The sequence below is a fragment of the Eulemur rufifrons genome, chromosome 6 (assembly GCF_041146395.1).
Source record: "Eulemur rufifrons isolate Redbay chromosome 6, OSU_ERuf_1, whole genome shotgun sequence".
In the NCBI taxonomy this organism is placed as follows: domain Eukaryota; kingdom Metazoa; phylum Chordata; class Mammalia; order Primates; family Lemuridae; genus Eulemur; species Eulemur rufifrons.
The window spans coordinates 32,748,752-32,768,335 of record NC_090988.1 but is presented as its reverse complement, the minus strand read 5'-3'; the positions used below and the strand labels follow the sequence as shown (position 1 = coordinate 32,768,335).

The 19,584-nt window shown below is 32.4% G+C and overlaps 1 protein-coding gene across 3 annotated transcripts in view; it reads left to right on the top strand.

Moving 5' to 3' along the window:
* The window catches only part of CNTN5 (contactin 5), a 1,139,291-nt gene that overhangs the window by 460,380 nt on the left and 659,327 nt on the right, over positions 1-19,584 (top strand). For all 3 annotated transcript variants that reach the window (XM_069469032.1, XM_069469031.1, XM_069469033.1), the window contains one exon: positions 4,276-4,400. In XM_069469032.1, coding sequence (XP_069325133.1) covers positions 4,346-4,400 — 55 coding nt within the window. In that variant the 5' untranslated portion in view covers positions 4,276-4,345. Of the gene's footprint in view, positions 1-4,275; positions 4,401-19,584 lie in introns of those variants that run through there.

The window sequence follows — 19,584 nt, the reverse complement described above, 5'->3', positions numbered from 1 at the left end:
CATCACAGAGTGTACTTACACAAAGCTAGATGGTATAGTCTACTACACACCTAGGCTATATGGTACAGCTTATTTCTCTCAGGCTACAAACTTATACAGCATGTTACTGTACTGAATAATGTAGGCAGTTGTAACACAATGGAAAGTATTTGTGCATCTAAACATAGAAAATGTACAGTAAAAATATGGCATTATGATCTTATGGAATCACTACCATATATAGGGTCTGTCATTGACCAAAAAACATTATTATGTGGTCCATGGCCTGATTATGAAATCTAAGAAATAGTGACTTTTTCTTTTTGTGTTATCTCATTCCAGATAATTTACATACCAATGGCTCCAGCTTATCCAATAGTTATTATCCAAAAAATATTAATTGAGAATACCTTTTAAATGCCAGTCACTGTTTTAGATGCTGGTTCTACAAATATAAATAAGACAAAAATATTTGCTGTCATGGATATGACATTCCAGTAGGAGAAAAAGATAATTAATAAGTAAATAGATTAGTGCAACCTCAGGAACTGATAATTACTAAGAAGAAAATTAAGGCAGGGAAAATGTAAGGAAGATCAGTGACAGGGCCGACAAGAGCGGGGTTGCTATTTTAAGGAGAGTGATCAAGAAAGGCTTCTAGGAGGAACAATTTGCAATGATTCAAAGCTCTAAAGTATCGAAAAACTGATGTTGGAGGTGTCAGGTAGAGGACACGAGGAATGCTTGGTGTATTTGAGGAGCAGCAAGAAAGCCAATACTGTGAGAACAGAAGACTCTAGAACGTTAGAACATGAAGTCAGAAATTTAGGCAGGGACGGGATCGCATATGGCCTTTTAGACTATATAATGATTTTGGATTTTATCTAAGAATAATAACTGAAACAGAGATATGATATAGCCTGATATTTTTTAAAATATAATTCTGAGTGCTGTGAAGAAAATAGCCTATGGGGGCCAAAATGTATGGAGCAGGAGAGAGAGGTCAGCACTTATCTTAGAACATAGAAATCTCTCTCTCTCTCTCTCTCTCTTTCTCTGTTCTGTCTCTCTCAATTTGCACATACATACACCATTAACAAGACAGTTTCCTACATGCATTTTTAAGAGAAAGACTAACTTCTAATCAAGTGGTAACACACTATTACTTGATTTATTTTACATATTAATATTAATAACAGATGCTTAGTTCTATTAAGGTGTGATGTTTTAAGTACTTGTCTATACATTCAACTTCACAATGTATTTATTCTTTATAATTTATGACTGAATGCTAACACGGGTTTTACTTTTTGTTCCTTACTTGCAACTATTTACAATAATTCAGGGAAAATGCAAAGAAATATGTCATTTCATATAGTGCTCTTTGAATATCTTAGGTAATAATAGGTATACATTCTAAGCCTTGAAATGAGTTATTTTTAAAATGTGAGATTTTTTTACATGCATCTGATTAGTGATTTTCCAAATTACGATTTGTGGCTTTTTAATCTCTTGATGCATAATGGTTTAATGTATAACTGTAATTCTTCATTATGGAATTTCTAAATACACATCATTCTGATTAGCTTTGGTAACATTTATTCACCGGTTATAACTTAACCTGACATCTAGTAGAAACTTAATATATGTGTGATTAATTACATTGTTTTATTACTTTGATAGAAGAATTTTATTAAAGTCATGGGATAATTGTGTTTTCAAGAAAAGCATATGAAAAAGTTTACACATTTCAGAATCATAAAGATCATTTCATTTACTTTTTACTATACTCAGGAAAGGATTATTTCACTTAGCATAAAGTCTTCCAGCATCATATATTTCAACATAACTAAGAGAATAAATATCAACTGTCTCACAATAAAATATGATAGGTAAGCAAGGTTTTGAATATCTTAATTAGCTTGATTTGATCATACCACATCATGTATATATATCACAATATCACATTGTACCCTATAAATGTATACAACTATGATGTGTTAATTAAAAAACACTAATAAAACCCAATATTTAAAAAAAAAAAAGAAAAAAGATAAAGAAGAAACAAGGAAGGAAAGCAAAAAGGAAGAATGTAATTTAGAACCCTTAAAAAAATGGTTTTTAAGAACTATTATTTTTCATGTGTTTACGCCCTAAGGATCAAGCATTGATGCTTGAAAATAAATATAGACACATACAAACATACACACATTTCTTCTCTTAGAAGACATTTTAAAATAAAAATGGATTCTTTTAGTAATCAAATTCTGTGCACCATTTACATTTGAGAATAGACAAAATGTGTCCGGATCATATACATAAAGATTATTTCATAATAGCCTACATGTCATTTTATCAGAAATGTCTTGCATGAACCCCTACTAAAGTTGACCTTCTATCCTGTGCTCACTCAGGATCCCTTTACTTTGTGTAAGTTTCTTTATAGTTTCTATCATTTTTTGACACTGATTTATTTATCCATGTGATCATTGTGAAGATCCTTGCACTGTCCCACTCAAAAATAAGCTTTTTGTCTGAGACCAATGACTTCTTGAAATTTTGCTGAAGGTCCTTCTCTATTATTCCCAACTCCTGCCATCCTCATGAATCATTCTTTTGATAGCTCAATACCTATATTGCCCTTACAGTATCCTTCTTATTTGGCTTTTCTCCTGTGTTTAACTTCTGCATATGTGCATGTACATGCCTGTATGTGGCATTTCCCTTTGACATTTCCATTGTACACCCACCCATAAGTTCTGCAATGACATTTGGATTTGTTGATGAAGAATATTTAAGACAACAAAGGACATCAGGACATTGTAAACAGAAAAGGGAGGTACCATTTTTGGGGGGTATAAGACTGAGCAGAAGCTCATCAAAACAAGTAAGCCAAAACTATATTACCTTCTGACAACTCACAATGCAAGAAAGGCCAATTTTATTATGGATTGAAAATTTGCTAATTCAAATATTTAGTTCTCATGACTCATAATTGTATGTCTAGCAACTTGAGGTCTCTCCAATTATTATACTTGATGTGTTGATAATCTTCTTTTCCTTGCTGATAAAAAGCAGGGTTTTAAACTGTAAAAAATTAACAAATGAGCATAATCAATTTTTTGTGCTTCAAGTTGTATTTATTTCTGATATTTACTCAGGAAATTAAAAAGATTATGCAAAGTTTCTTTTATGATGAGGGGTGGTTATAAATCAATTAACCATTATTAAATCTTAACTTTCTTCTTTATTAGTTATCCCTAACCATGAAATTAAAATAGACTACCAAGGCTTAGAGTTAAAAATATAAACAAAATGTAAATAACTTTATTCAGGTAGAATAACTAACAAGAGATTCCTTCCTTTGATGTGACTATATTAAATATATGTAACCTAAACTTTTTTACCCCCATAAAATGCTGAAATAAAAAAAATAAATAAATGAAAATAAATTATACCCTAGCTAGGGGAAAAATGTTTGTTTATATTTTTAAGATGTTTTCTAAAAGATAGAGATGAACTAGACTTCTAATTCCATAAGGAAGGACTAGAAAATAATTATTATTTAAAAATCACACTGTACAATTATTTCTCAGCTGAATTGCTTTTGGCCAAGAAGAACACCACTGACACCTGAAAACTCTGAAACTACTTGTGTATTATAGGAATTTCCAATAAATATTTGTCAAGTTCTTACAGGAAGTTCAGTGTCAGAATTTTATATTCTTTTCATATTCTTTGTATCTTTCAGAGTATAAAAAGAAGCCAAAGGATATTAATGTGCTATCCTGGTTATTGTTATAAAAATGGCATTAGACAAAAATATTAAATATTCATGAAAATCCTTGTTTCCCTTAGGTTCCAGCTAGCAAAAGATGCTAAGAAAAATAACTCACCAAAGGAGGAAACTATAAGGAGTATATATTAATGTAACTGGTTTCTCTATTTTTCTAGTCCAATAATTTGTCTAATGTAATAAATGTAGCTATTATACATTCCCTGTGAGGAAAAATCATCCCCATTAGAATCTGATTTTCTTACTATCTGAGAGCATTCAATATAAATAAATGTGATAGGTAAAGTTTAGCACTTTTCTTAAGTTTTTGTGTTGTTAATTAAATGAATTCTAACAAAACACCATCATTGCTGTCAATATCCAAGTATATATTAATTTGACTTTTGCACTAAAAGTTATTTATCATGTTATTAGGAGATTTTTGCTTTGGTTTCTGTTGTGTTTTTTTTGTTTGTTTGTTCGTTTTTTCTGTTTTTGAAAACTATTATCTATCTCAACAGGGCACTCTTTAATGAAGAAACATCAGAGCTGTTAAACACACCAGGACACAGAAAATTCTAGTGATCAAGAATGGCTTCCTCTTGGAAACTAATTCTGTTTCTGTCAATCACTGGATGTCTTTCAGGTAAAACACCTGCCTAATTAATTATTTGATTTTTTTGAATATTAAATAACAAAAATATATTAAGGTCTCTATTACAAAATATCTTATAGAAATATAATTTAAATTTATATCAATATTTATACTTTTCAACAAAAAAAGACAAAGAAACCCTTAAGCCTCTATTAGCACTGCAAAAATTCATATAGAATTCAATATAATAAGGTAAAGTAAAAATGTTAATAAAATAAATATTCACCTCATTGATTTTCATTTAGAGTCTAAATCTTCTAGCCTTTAGATGTGGAGATTATATATGTATTTTACATATTAAATATGTATGCATAAATATTATTTATAGCAGGTAATTATAAAATTTTATTACAATGCTAAATATCACCATATAAAAACAGAATCATCTTGGCTTTATTATATATATGACATAATTTAAAGATATCTCTAACACAGTGTATTTTTCTTGATTGTTTCATCATCCCTGAATGTTTGGTTCTGTCTTGTTATTCTATATGGTGGATCTAAAATGAGATACTTTATTCTGCAAAAGCAGTTGATAGTCTTTGGAATACTAATATCATAATACTAAAAATTAATGTGTCAGAGATTATTTGTTTTAAATTATCTAGAATTAAATTGTAATTATTATTTAAATGCTATGCATTTAACATCTACAGCTTTATTAGATTTATCTCAGTGCCTGTATTATGAGTAAAATTTAAGAAGTATGTGTGGTGAGAGAGATTCTGAATTAAATAATTTCAGAATAAAAGATTGATTTTAGTTATAGACATATTTTTAATGTTTTAAGTGTATTAAATATAATATTAAAAAACAAAAAATACTCATTTTTGTATATATGACCATTCAGTAGTTTATGCAAATATTGAGTATAAATACATATATGTACCATATGCATGTATAGGGAGTATACATGTACAAGACATATATTCATGAACATATGCATAATTATATAGCTATATAAAGTTACAGAACATGCATATTATTTACATATGACCACAAATAGCCTTACCTTTTATATTATGTTATACTAGTATGCAACAAAAATATTTAATTGATCATTCTAAATTTCTTTGTTTCAAAGAACTAAACACATTCCCCTAACAACTAAACTTCTCCTGTATTGTGTATCATGAAGAAAACTGTATATTGCCTTAAAAAAATGGCAGATAGAAGAACAAACCCAAATACAAGTAAATATAAATTTCTTTCAAAATCATTGTTTACATTATAATTTTATGACAATTATTCTTTAGCCTTTAGAGATAATTTACTATTTATAAAGTACCACCAGAGTAACTTCAACTATGTATGATACATGATTCCTCCTTAAAACTGAAAAGGTCACTCTGAATTTACAATCAGATTGTGCTCTGAAATCTTACTGGAATTCCAAAGGAATTTCTTTATATGCAGAGATAAATTTAGCATTTCAGTCACATAAATTACATGTTACGTGTTGAATATGATATCTGTAACATACTTTCATTTATCTAAATGCTTTTAAAAGATATGTAAAAGCCTCTTTCTTATTGCAATACTAGTGACTAAAGAACTGCAAAAACAACAAACCAAATATTTATTTATTTATTAGTAGTATTATATGTTGAACACATTGTTTAGAGGAAAAAAAACAGGTTTAAAAAGAGACATGAGAGGCAGAATGAGACCTCTATAAAATGTTGGTAGAGACATTTGTGACATTACAATGCAAGAAATTTCAAAGACATTAAAACTTAAATTAAAACCGTGGTTCACCAATATTATGGTTACTTTAAAAAGAAATAAAGAGTCTTCAGATATTTTATTCTATGTTAGGCTTTTCCTCTCTTTTACCGTCTTCCCTACTGAACTCAGTCTTTTATCTTCTCAATGTCATTCTCCTCTTGAACTTATAAACTAACTGATGAAGACGGAAGTAGGGTTGCAAGATGAAATAAAGGATGCCCAGTTAAGTTTGAATTTGAATTTTAGTTCTGATATGTTCCATGAAATAGTTTATTTCATTTTATCTCAAATTTAAATTTAACAGTGTATCCAGTGTTTTTAATTATTAATATGACAATGCTAGATGGAGGGAGGATGGTAGTCTAACACCCCCGAGTTTTATTCTCTTGTACTGTTCCAACACTATTTTCTCAAATAGTCACCCCAAAAGAGATATTATACTGGTTATGGAAAGATAAAAATACTCACCCTGAGGTGGGGTCCATCATTGCTAAATTTCCAGCTCACAAGGCAATCAAGTTGCCGTTCTTTCCGTGAAGGAAATAAAATGTTGGAAGATAGAAATAACTAGGCTGAGTTGGAGGTAAGTGGTACTTCAAATTTTGTAGACAAAGCAGAAAGATAAGTTAAAAACAAAGAACATTTATAATTGTTAAATGAGATCTAATCTTTAATCATCATACCTACATTTAATATGGAGCAAATATTATATATCAGTTACTTAAACAGGTGAGTTTCTTCTCTGCTGTAGATATCTGCTTAAAATAAAATTGATTATATATTTGAAAGGATCAGTTATCAAGGATGATTATATTCAAATACTTTCTTTCACCTTCATCCTCTTATTTTATCATATTTTTCTGAAGGTAGAGACCCTATTCTGCTCTTGTTACTTATTTAATACTTACATTCTATATTTACTTCGTTATTTTATTATTTGATATTTTATTCTTGAGTTTTCTCTAGTCATTGCTTTTATCTAAATATCAGTATAACATTATAGAGCACACTGCCCTGATGACTATTACAGAAAATGAGGGTCATTAAGCTGTAGGTCATGAGTACTTTTGATGTTGTTGCTGCTGTTTGAACCAACAAAATTGAAGAAATAAAAAAGACCAGGGTTTATTCCATATTTGTTGTAGTTATTCATTTTTTAATTAATGGATTATCTCCAGTTGTTTTAGTAAGAAATACAAAAGAACTGTTAGATAACCCTATGTTTGAAAATTGGCTACTGGTAGTAATGAAAGGTTGACAAATTTTACAGGGACATGAAGCCTTATATAAAAATGGATTCACAATTAAAACAGAAATGGGATATCACTATACATATCAAAATGGCTAAAATCCAAACAAATAAAAATTAATAAAACAATACAAAATTCTGGTGAGGATGTAGAGTGGTAGAAACTCTCAGTCCTTGATGGTGAGATTGCAAAATGGTACAGCCACTTTATATAGCATATAAATGTTTATAGGACCTATATTAATGATAACCAAAGACTGGAAACAATAAAAATGCCCTTCGATAAGTAAAGAGATAAACACCTTGTAGACTATCCATATAATGAAATATTATTCAATGATAAAAAGGATGAATAACCATACCACACAGACAGATGGATAGATCCTATTTACATATTGTTAATTGAAAGAAGCTAGTCTAAACAGACTACATACTATTTGATTACATTTATATGATATTCTGGAAAGGGAAAAACCATAGAGACTGTAAACATATCAGTGATTGCCAGGGGCTAGGGTCAAGGGCATTGCTGAATGGGTAATTGAAGCAAAGAACATTTTTTAGGGTGGTGAAACTACTTTGTATGATACTGTAATGATGAATAGAAGCCATTATGCATCCAAATAATCAAACCAACTAGAACTTCACAGCACACAGTGAACCTTAATGTATGTAAATTAAAAAAAAATAGTAGGAGATCATAGCATCCCAGGATAGAATGCAGAATATGAAAAAGAATCTAAGTGTATTACCAAGACGAAGCAACCTCACTTAGGGGAGTTGGGGGAAAAAGTGACTTAAATAACTTTGGAAATGAGTCTGCAAAACTAAAGGCAAATGATACTGTAATTAAATACTGTACTCTAGTTAATAACATTGTTTTCCATGTTAGCAGTTCCAGTGTACATGTATACTTGAATTGAACAATTAAGTCAATGGAAGGCAGATGGTGGGGACCAGGTTCCTCATTGTTGGAGTGGGAAGTTACAAATAAACAAGGGAGCAAGCTTAGAATGCTCCATGTGGTAATGCATTATACTTGGAGACTTCAGTAGGAATTCATATTTAGCTTAACATAGATACAGATGGTTACATATAAAAATATTTATAGATATGTATACATACTTGCTTAGATATGCTCACATACATTTTATTACTCTGACAGCTGAGAAGGATTAGAAGTAATGTATCTCTGTAGAAACCAGCACACAAAGTGCCAAGATCTTGATACCTAGTATCATTTTTTTACTAAAAGGAACCAGGGCTATTTGGAGAAATGACTAATTCTAGGACTGAGCTAGGAAATATATGTAAATTATTCTAGGGTATCCTATAGTTCCAGAAAGTAAGGAAGTGCTAAAATAAACAACCAAAAAAAAAAAAAAAAAAAAGAAAAAGGAAAAAAGAAAGTACAGAAACACAATGGGTAGAGGGGTATAGTATGTCAAAGGGGTCACAGGAGCCAATAGGGAGAGTTCCCTATGCCCAAAACTATAACAATTTGAGCAAAAAGATAAATAAGTATTGGATTATAGCCCAAAAGACAAAATAAATACTCATAAATCCATATTGATATAAATAAAAGATTAAATAATTAATCAGGAAAATAGACAAATTTCTATGCAGATGAATTTCCATTTATGTAAATACTTCATCCTTAAGGAGGATGATGTGTAATGCTCCTCTCCTTAAATATTGGTTGTGCATAGTGCTTTGTTTCCAAAGAGTACAGAATGAGAAAGGAGAAGAAAACAGTAATTTCACAGTGGAGGAACCTGGTAAACAGTACCTTGGCGATGTGATGATCAAGGTCAACATCAGCAGAGTTAAGTCTTGTTGGTAGTACTTGCCATTGATATGATGTGATGAGAAGGACACCTCACCTCTCTGGTTTTATTCCCCAAAACCTATAACCCCAGTCTAATCATTAGAAAAATATGATCAGACAAATCCCAAATAAGGGACATTTATAAAACACCTGACCAGTATTCCTCAAAACTTTAAAAGTCATTAAAGCTTAGAAAACTCACAGAAAGAGGAGACTAAGGAGGCATGACAACTAAATGTAATTCAGTCTACTAGATAGGATACTGTAACAGCAAAAGAACATTACATGAAATCTAAGGAAATCTGAATAAAGTATGTATGTTAATAATAAGGCCCACAATATGACAATAGGAGATCAGAATATGCCACCCCAAAATATGCCTTTTTGGCATATTGGTTACTTTGAGTTGCTTATTTTGAAAAACTGTAGACACGGGAGTAGCTCTGAAAAGATGTCCTTTTGTTAAGAGAAATTTACATTTATAAAAGAAATATTAATTTGTAAAGGTGTTTTCCTCTGCACCAGGAAGAAGAGGAAGGGTAAAACACTAGAGATTCTTAATAAAATAGGTATTGACTTAATGCTGATAGAAAATCTTACCTTTGTTTAAGGTCCTTTTCCTGGTCATCTTGTCTTAAATGGGCCTTTCCTCCCATCCTTCTTTCTTTCTTTCTTTTTTTTTTTTTTTTTAGAAACATTAGTATTTAAATCTGAAGTTTAAACTTTTTTCTTTGAGATTTACCCTATAGATTTACTTATTTCTCTGAGTTATTGCCAATATATATACAGGGAATATATGTTAATAAACTTTTGTTAGTTTTTCTCTTATTCTATCTTTTTTTACAAGTTCTAGTTAAGAACTATTATGGGTACAGAAAAAATTATTTTTCGTCTCCTACATTAGTTAAAAATAAAATATCATTATTGTTCTATGCAGCATACTTAGGTAAGATGTTAATAAGGGAATCTGGGCCGGGCGCGGTGGCTCACGCCTGTAATCCTAGCACTCTGGGAGGCCGAGGTGGGCGGATCGTTTGAGCTCAGGAGTTCGAGACCAGCCTGAGCAAGAGCGAGACCCCATCTCTACTAAAAAATAGAAAGAAATTATATGGACAGCTAAAAATATATATAGAAAAAATTAGCCGGGCATGGTGGTGCATGCCTGTAGTCCCAACTACTTGGGAGGCTGAGACAGGAGGATCGCTTGAGCCCAGGAGTTTGAGGTTGCTGTGAGCTAGGCTGACGCCATGGCACTCACTCTAGCCTGGGCAACAAAGTGAGACTCTGTCAAAAAAAAAAAAAAAATAAGGGAATCTGGTTATGGGTGTACGAATAGTATACTATCCATAGCAATTTGAATGCTTGAACAAAATATGGCAAGGGCCTAAAATAAGACTTCAGGGAAAAACATCAATAAGAGGTGACATATTCAAATGTATATTGGCAATAAAATATACAGGATGTGTTAATTTATCAAATATTTATTGTTAGAGAAAATAGTTAAGTTTCTCACTTTGCTTGTAGGTGCAGGTAGGTATTCTTGCTATTGTACTCTGAATAAAGGGGGAGGAGCAGATTTAGAGTAGGGAAATACCGAGCTCAATATAATGTACATGTTGAGCTTCCTATGTTTATAACCCACTCAGGTCAAATGTCAAATGTCTAAAATTTAGAGATTATGACTGAGCTAAAAGTAAAATTGGGATACATTATTGCTTGCATGATATTTGAACCTGTGAAAAGGGAAATAATCACCAAGAATTATATATATAATACTGAGTTATAAGGCAAGATAGAAATTCTGAGTTGCATGTGTTTTTTTTTTAAGGGGAAAGAGAAAGTATAGGTTGAAAAGAATGGAAGGGTGAGTTATGAGTGTAGGGGAACTCCAGGAAAGAGTAACAACAGAACATCTTCAGAAAGGGAGTAGTCAGCAGCGTCAATGTATTTGGAAGTTTACAGGAGATTAGTACCAAACCATCTTCTTTTAGTGATAATAATAGTTACCTTTAATGAAGTAGCAGAAACACCAATGTTATGACAGTGAATAGTGAATTGCTTAGTAGGGGAAAATAATTAGACAATTATTGTAAAATTTGTTTGCTGACAAGTTGAGCCTAGAAAGGGAAAGAGAAAGAATGGCAGATAGCTTGAAAAAAACAAAAATTTGGAAAAAAAGTGTTTGTACATTTGTGGATGTGTGTTTTGAGGCTGGAGAAACTGTAAAAATTCAATCCACTTTATGCACAATATACATGAAGATTATATATTGCATTAGTTTTGTACCATAACAAACCACCCCAAAATTTATTTTCTTAAAGTAAAATAGCATGTATTTCTTACAATTCTGGGGGTTAGCTTGATTGTTCTTCTGGTCTGGGCTGGCTCAGCTAATCTCTGCAGTCCCCATGAAGCTTGACAGGGTAGGCTTGGATGGTGTAATCTGGTCTCACTCACATTGCTAGTGATTGACTCCTTGTTGGCAAAGGCAATGGGAATGATTTGGTCATGTCTCTTAACATCAAGCAGGGTAGCCCAGGCTCTCTCATGTAGTTATAGTTGCAGTGGTTTTATGTGAAGCAAGAAAAGGGGAAAACCCCAATTCATAAACACTTTGCAAGCCTCTATGTTATACCTGCTACTGTGTCATTGGCAAGTATAACAAATCCCATGGGCCAAGATCAGATTCAAGGTATAGAAAAGTAGATTCAACCTCTTGAAGAGAGTAGCTACAAAAGCACAGCAATAAGAAAAAAAGTTTACGCATTTTTCACTCTACCACATCTTTATATATTTCTGTGACTATTTCACGTGCAAATAGTAACAATTATGTTTATATTTAACAGCAAAGAAGACTGAATATTTCTCTCTATCCTCATTTCATATATGGTATCAGTGAGAAAACTTTTGCCTAAACTCATTAACTGAGATTTCAAAAAAAAAAGAACTTTAAAATTCAGTAAATTAATTTTTTGTCAATATAAAATTAATCAACTTTAAGAAACTTTAAACTTCTATCATAGAATATGCGAAATAATTTGGGGGCAATCATAATTACTATACCTATTTTTGAATATATATGTGAAAAAAACATCAGTATTTCAATCTCTATTATGTCAAAATCCATGTTATTGTTCTAATTTTAAATGCTGCTTTAAGAATATATTATCCTCCAAATATGTACATAGGTAGCAATTGAAAGGAGACAATGGGGTCTAGGATTTATCTATTTTTAATTTATAAGCAACTTTTCTGACATTTGTTAGCTCTTTATAAATTGCTTTCATTTAATCTCCATGTTTAAACAATAACAACAAAAACTAAAAGATTTAAATTCACCTGCTCTATTATGCAGAATACCCTATTTAATGGGGGTTTCTGCATCATCATAATTTTTTTTGGACTGTGGCCAGTAATTATTCTAACTTCTTTATAAGTAACATTTGGAGAAGTGTATTATGATAATATTTATTTCAAATGGGTTTCTTTTTGTGAAATGTAAATTGTTCTTTATTGGTGTGAAGAGCAGAGAACAATACTCCAAAGTGTGATGCTTTGGCATGCTAAGCACTTTTGAATTAAAGGAAATTAGAAGGCCTTAGAATCTGCCTCAGAAACAAAGGCTTTCTAATCTTCTCTTATTTCTTCCCTCCCAAGTGCAGGGAAGGGTTCTCTCTGGAAATTCCCTTTCTGACTGAGGAAATTTCTTCCAAAAGAAATGCAATTGTCTTAACCCCCTCTTCCTAGGAATCTCATCAAATGATCAGGATAGATTAACCACCAAAAATGGAAAAGACTCAAATTTGTCACCATGCCCAGAAAGACTTGTCATCTATTCTTCTGAGGGCACCTCCAAAAGATTACCTGGAAAACTTTATTTTCATAAGACAAACTTTGTTCACAGTGAAGTTTCACCCCTCAACTTCGCACAATTTGTTGTCATCTACCCCAGAACTCAGAGGAGTATTGTCCCTTGCCATTATCTGTTCCCTTTAGGTTTCCAAAGAGAATCATTTACAAAGTACTGTCTGCTCTTTGGATCCATTCCATTCTCCTAAAAAATCATTTGCTACTCCTCAAAATTGCCTACATTCCCCCATCTCCACCTCCCCTATGAAGAAAGTGTATAAGATTTCAAACATCATTGAGTGTTGGGTAATCACTCTACTGTGATTTTCCTCCAAACATGTAAATGAATTTGCATGCCTTTTCTCCTGTTAATCTTTCTATTGTCAGTTCATTTCAGCCAATCTTCACAGGGCAGAAGGGAAGTTTTCCCTTTACCCCTCCCTACAGGTGAAACACAAAATCATGTACAACATCTGCTTAGATCATACACAGTAGTATGTGTTAATAATAGTGATATTGCTGCCATCAGTAGGAGCTGCTTTATGAAAGCAAAGAAATATCCAAGATTGTTTTGACTTGTTAGCACGCACAAGGATTAACAGGATCATTTTCATCTCCTTTCCTGTTATTATGTTTTGTGTCTCTGTGAGTTGTACTTAATGACACATACTATTTTTCTTATTTTTGCCATTTTTTTGGTCACATGCTTAATTAAACTGGAAAGTACAGGCAAGAAATGAGACAGAAAGACACAAAGAGGGCCAGTGGCCTGGTCATTAAATAGGATTCATAGTAAAGGGTTATATATGATGAACTCATTGATATGAGTCTGTTTCCTGACTGATGTGATAGAACAGCTTGACAGGACACTGAGATCAGAAGAGAATGCATGCATAATATGTCATATACAAATATCATTATGATTTATTATTAATATTATTATAGGCCAGAAAGCAGCTATTAATTCATTAACATACTATGAAATAGTTAAAGATTTTTTGAAAAAATCATTCCTTTTGCATTTCCAGCATATATTTGTCAGCATCCTAAATTTACTAATATATTTCTATCAAAACTTATAGACTTAATAAGAATAATATTTAACTAGGTTTATTAAATTTAGGGATATTTATGCCTCTTCTACACAGAAAAAAACGTATTTCCCTAAGTTTATAAATCTTAGAATTAAAATAACCTAGAGATTATGTGGTCCAGATTATTGCATATGGGCAAGTAAAATGTTGTTTGTTCTCAGTAGAGATGAGGCTTGGCAAAGTTCTTTCTCTCATGTAGAGAACTTTGGGAGAATTGGAAGAATAATGAGAGGGCTGCCTCTTGTAGCAATGTTTTTCAACGTATCAGACAACATGAAGGTGAGACAAGAGAGGAAATCCAGTTGCTGGAGCTACAGTGACCTCTTTCCTAGACCTGTATTAGTACGTCTGGTTTCTGGCTTCTGAATTACTTTCAGATGCTTTTGATGTAAGCTGTATTGCTTTAAAAACAACAACAAAAAAGCATTTTTTTCCTCTACTTTGACCCCATTCTCCTCCATTGGGTTGAAGCCATTTTATTGGAAAGGTGACTGTTTGTTCCTTCTGCCAAGAGAATGATATACTGTTGAACAGAGAGTGTCTGTCATTGATAAGCTTATACAAATACACTCCTTCTTGGTGGCATTGTGGTAAATCTCACAGAACTTTGTAACTGCCAGTTAATGCTGCCTAAGAACTTACAAAGGAAAATGAAAACAAAAGAGTTACAGAAGACAAGTGCCTGATAATTCTGACTGGCCTACTGCAATTGAGAAAGAGAAATGGATTATGACTCCTCCATTATCATTTTAAATTATGTATTTGCACATTGTATTGGTCCCTGGGGAAGTCATGATGATAGTGGAGACACCTGAGTGTGGGAACCCATGTTGACTCTTATCAGCTGTGCACTGGTGGTATTAGATGTGTAATTAATCAGAAGACAACTTAATTTCTCCATGTCAGTGGGGGTGGAGTGGGAGAATTTAGTGAGCTTTGTTATTTTTATTTTAAAGGTAAAGAAAATGTTAATAGGTATCTATAATTGTCAGCAATTCCTGGGGTGATATAAAATTAAGACATCAACTGAACAGCCAGGTTCAGCATCATGGAGATATGAGAATAAATATGTATCTCAGTGTATTAGAGATTAAAGAAAGAATTAACTAATTTATTAGTTCAGTTAAATGTTATTTCATTCATATTAAAAACATATTTATTGAAAAATATTTTTACATTGAAGTATTGGCTAAGGAATAAGCAATGTCCATCAAAGTGTTTTGTAATCTCAACAATGCCATGAAAATCATTCCATTCTCCTTAAACTAAGCTGACTAAACTAAACTAAGGCATTATTATTTTCAACAATGATACATCTTTCCTCCCAGAAAATTAATCATATATATTGACTTTCTTTATTAATATAAAATAATACACAAAGACATCGTATTGTATTATATGCCCATGAGAAATTGTGAATGAATGTTCACCCTATCATTTTTTTAGTAGAGATAAATTTCTTTCACAGTAATACTACTGTGAAATATGTTTGTTTATGGTAAAGATTATTTTGTTACTTAGCATGAGCATCTGGGGAACTGCCCCTGTGTAGTCATTTGTGTAATTTGTCAGCAAGAAAACAGCTCTTTTCTTATCTCCCTGGTTCCAATACAGGTCTGTTCTGAATATAAAGTGGAGAGACGATTACATTCACTGAGCACCCAAGCAAGCAGACATAGTGAGATGCAGAATGCAGGGGAAAATTCCTACTGTCTTTGATTTTAAATAAATCTTATAGGCTTACCAGGTCCCAAATAGTGACAATATATCATGTGTAAAATAAACCATTTGCAAATAATTGTGAGAATGAAAAAGAGTTAAGTGCTGTATGCTGTCTTCTGTTTATTTTAGTCCTTTGGGAAAATCCTATTTCATTAACTATTATTCAAGTTAACCACAGATTTCTTTGAAAATTTGTCAAGTTTTATATTTGGTAATATTTATTTAATATGGGTGTCAATCACAATATTTTTGTTTTCCAGCATTTGGAAAATAATTCTTTCTATTCTAATTCTCATTAGTGTTGACACTGAAAATTGTCAGAGAACGTGGTTAACTCTCAATAATGTGATCAGGTTGGTGACTACGCTTACAGCATGTCCTTAACCTTACTGTGGCTCTGGGGTATGCCAGAACCATCCAAATTATCTATTTCAGGGATAAAGATGGTTTTAAGTGACAATCTCTTCCTTTTGGGGATTATGCATATTTGGGGATTATGATTTTTATGTGTTCGTATAAAAAACTATAAGATCATCTGCTCCATAAGAACAGAGAAAAGAGATGTTTATTCTATTTGATGTTTCATACACAGGACCTAGCATACTGCTTGCTGTAAAGCAAGGGATGCCTATTTTTTAAATGAATGAAAAAGATTTACTTGTTTAATTTTTTGCTTGGGTTAAGTGAGGCATAAACTATTCTTCCAGTTATAGTAATTTTGGTCAAAGAAATGCCCAAATAAAATATGAATAATTTTGGATTCTCTAATCTGAACATTCTAATGTTTTTCAATACTCAGACCCATTTTTGGCTTATTTGGACATTCTGAAGTCTTGGGTTAAAGCAGTAGCAATTATCTTAGATTAGTTCAGGGGATTGTTGAATTAAATAGAAATACCTTCTAAAAAAAAGAGGAAAAGAAAAAGAGAAAAAAAAAGTAAAGAAAAAGAAATTTAAAAGATAAAATCTTTGAATAGTCAGTGCCTTCAATCAGGCTGGTCAGACTCATGTCACCTATTTTCAATCAGCACTTAGGCCTGACAGAATTTGCTTCAAGAGGTTTTCTAAAGGTTTTCAAAAAAACACCTGGTTTATATGCCTCTCTATTTGGTCCTCTATGGTAATTCTGAGAGGCACTAACTGACAGTGCCTTTGCTGGCCTAGAGCTATTTTTATTTAATGCTTAAATTCAGGAAGAACTATTTCAACCTGGCCCCAGGAACCTTATTTGTTCCAGAATAACCCTGGAAGAATTGACTGGTTTTTAAAATGGGATTCTGTAAAACCCAACATGCTGCATTTGTCTCATTTATGGTTCAGCGTGTCCTCTAAAAAATATCATAGCTATAGATAAAAAGTTTCAAGTAGATATAGCCTATATAATTCATCAAAGATATTGTGTATTTGGGATAGAGATTACAGAGATAAAAGCCATTTTAAAAAAACCTCTCATTCCCAGTTCTAGTGACATAATAAATTCCAAGGGTCTTTTAGTATAATTTATTCATCTGCTAATTTAATAGGCATTTCTATTTATTCAGTGCCTACTAGATATTGTTCTAGGCTCTAAGGATACAAGGCTGAACAAGACAGAGAAAATCCCTATCTTTGTGAAACTCACATTCTAGTAGAGAAGGTAGAAAATTTAACAAGAAAAGAAATAATGTAAGATCTGATAGGAAAAAGTCCCTTAAAGAAATTAAATAGGAGAAAGGTATAGTGAGTGATATGGACAGTGATGGGGTAGCAAGGTGTTATTAATATTATATATAGGATAATTAAGAAAGTTCACTCTAAATATGTCTCTAAGGAAAGACCTTATTAACGTGGGGGAAAAAACCACATGAATATCTGGAAAAGGTATTTCAGGCAGGCAGGGGAAGGCGAGTATCAAAATCCTGAAACAGGAACAGACAATATGAAGGAGATGAAGAAGAACCAATAGAGAAGAGAGAAGAATCTATATGGACAAAGATTACATGACAAGAGAGTGACAGGTAGTGAAAGGAGGAGATAGGCCATGGCCAAAGCAGAGGAGAGATATAATCTGATAACACATTAAAAGGTCATCCTTGCTGCTTTATGGAAAATAGATTGGGGAGCTTGGATAAGAATGGAACCACAGAAAATAGGTAGGATGCTATTGCAGTAGTTTGGGAGGGAGAAGATGGTATTAACAATTTAGACCTATAGGTTTTCAATGCCTATTTATTGACCTTCTTGTGAGTCAGTTCTGGTGTGTATCTATCTACCAAAAATGAGCTAACACAATCTTCAGCTATATTAATAATGCCTAGAATAAGGAAGAGGTTAGATCTGCTTTGCATCTATCATGCTAACAATGACTGGTTTTATGTTCAGTTCTGGGTTCAAGCAAACAATGGTAAAATATTAATAGATAACCACAAATATATTCAGGGAAGGAAAAACAAAATGATAAATAACTTTGAAACCATGTGATAATAAAAGTGGCTGGAATGGGAACTAAATTAAAAATTCAGCTAATATTTAAGGGAATTTTTGACCAAAAGTTAAGGGACACTTTCTTCTCCTTGCAAAGTCTTCACTGAATTAACTGATTGTGCTTTTTGTAAGCCAATGAGTAAAAGATTCAGAACTCCAAGGTGCAAATATCTTAGGATGGTAGGCAAAAAAGGCTTATCTTAGTAGAACTATGGAGTACATATCCCCGTCATACTTCCACAGAATGATTTGACCTGTGTCTTCTTTTACATCGACTAACAGTAATGACTTTCAATTGCAAATTTCCTTCTTTATTTGGGACATTGAGAATTGGCCTTTGTATATTTGCTAATAACAATCAACTATAATTGGACATGACATAAAACAAGACATAAAGACTTTGAAGAAAATGGCTGGGAGCAGTGGCTCAAGCCTGTAATTCCAGCACTTTGGGAGACCAAGGTGAGGGGACAATCACTTCAGCACAGACGGGCCTGAGCAACATAACCAGACCCCCTCTCTACAAAAAATAAAAATAAATTAGCCGAGTATGGTGGTGACCACCTCTAGTCCTACCTTCTTGGGAGGATGAGGTGGGAGGATCACTAGAGCCCAGGAGCTCAAGGTTGCAGTGAGCTGTCATTGTACCACTGCATTCCAGCCTGGGTGAAAGAGCGAGACCCTGTTTCATTAAAAAAAGAAAAAAAAAAAAAAAAAAAAAGAAAAAAGACCATTGAAAATATCTCAATGAGATACAAAAGACTCTCAGTACCCATAGGAAGAAAGAATTGTCACATGCCCAATAGCCAGAAATCTCATCTCAAAAGACAGAATTTCCAAAGGTTAAAACTGCATACAACTGCTATCTTTGAGTAGCTGAAAGTTTGTCATATATAAGCAGTTTAGACTTATGCTAAAAGATCCAAAGGGATAACCAGTAGAAGTTACAGAAAAGCAAGGGGTAGAATTACTAATAGTTTGTCTAAAAGATCATTCTAAGCAGCTCAGTGCTAGAATCAGCTCTATCTCACGAAAGTCTGTCATTTCCCTGTAAAGAAAGTTCAAGCATGAGTTCAGTGATTATTATGTAAAGATAAGTTTAGCATCAATGGGCTTGGTCAAACAGATCATGTAAGTGCCATCTCATCTTTGGATCTATGATTCTGTAAGTCAGTCTTTAAAGAATAATTAAAAGTTATTTTATTTTATCTTTGTTAATTTTTAATAATAGAGGATATT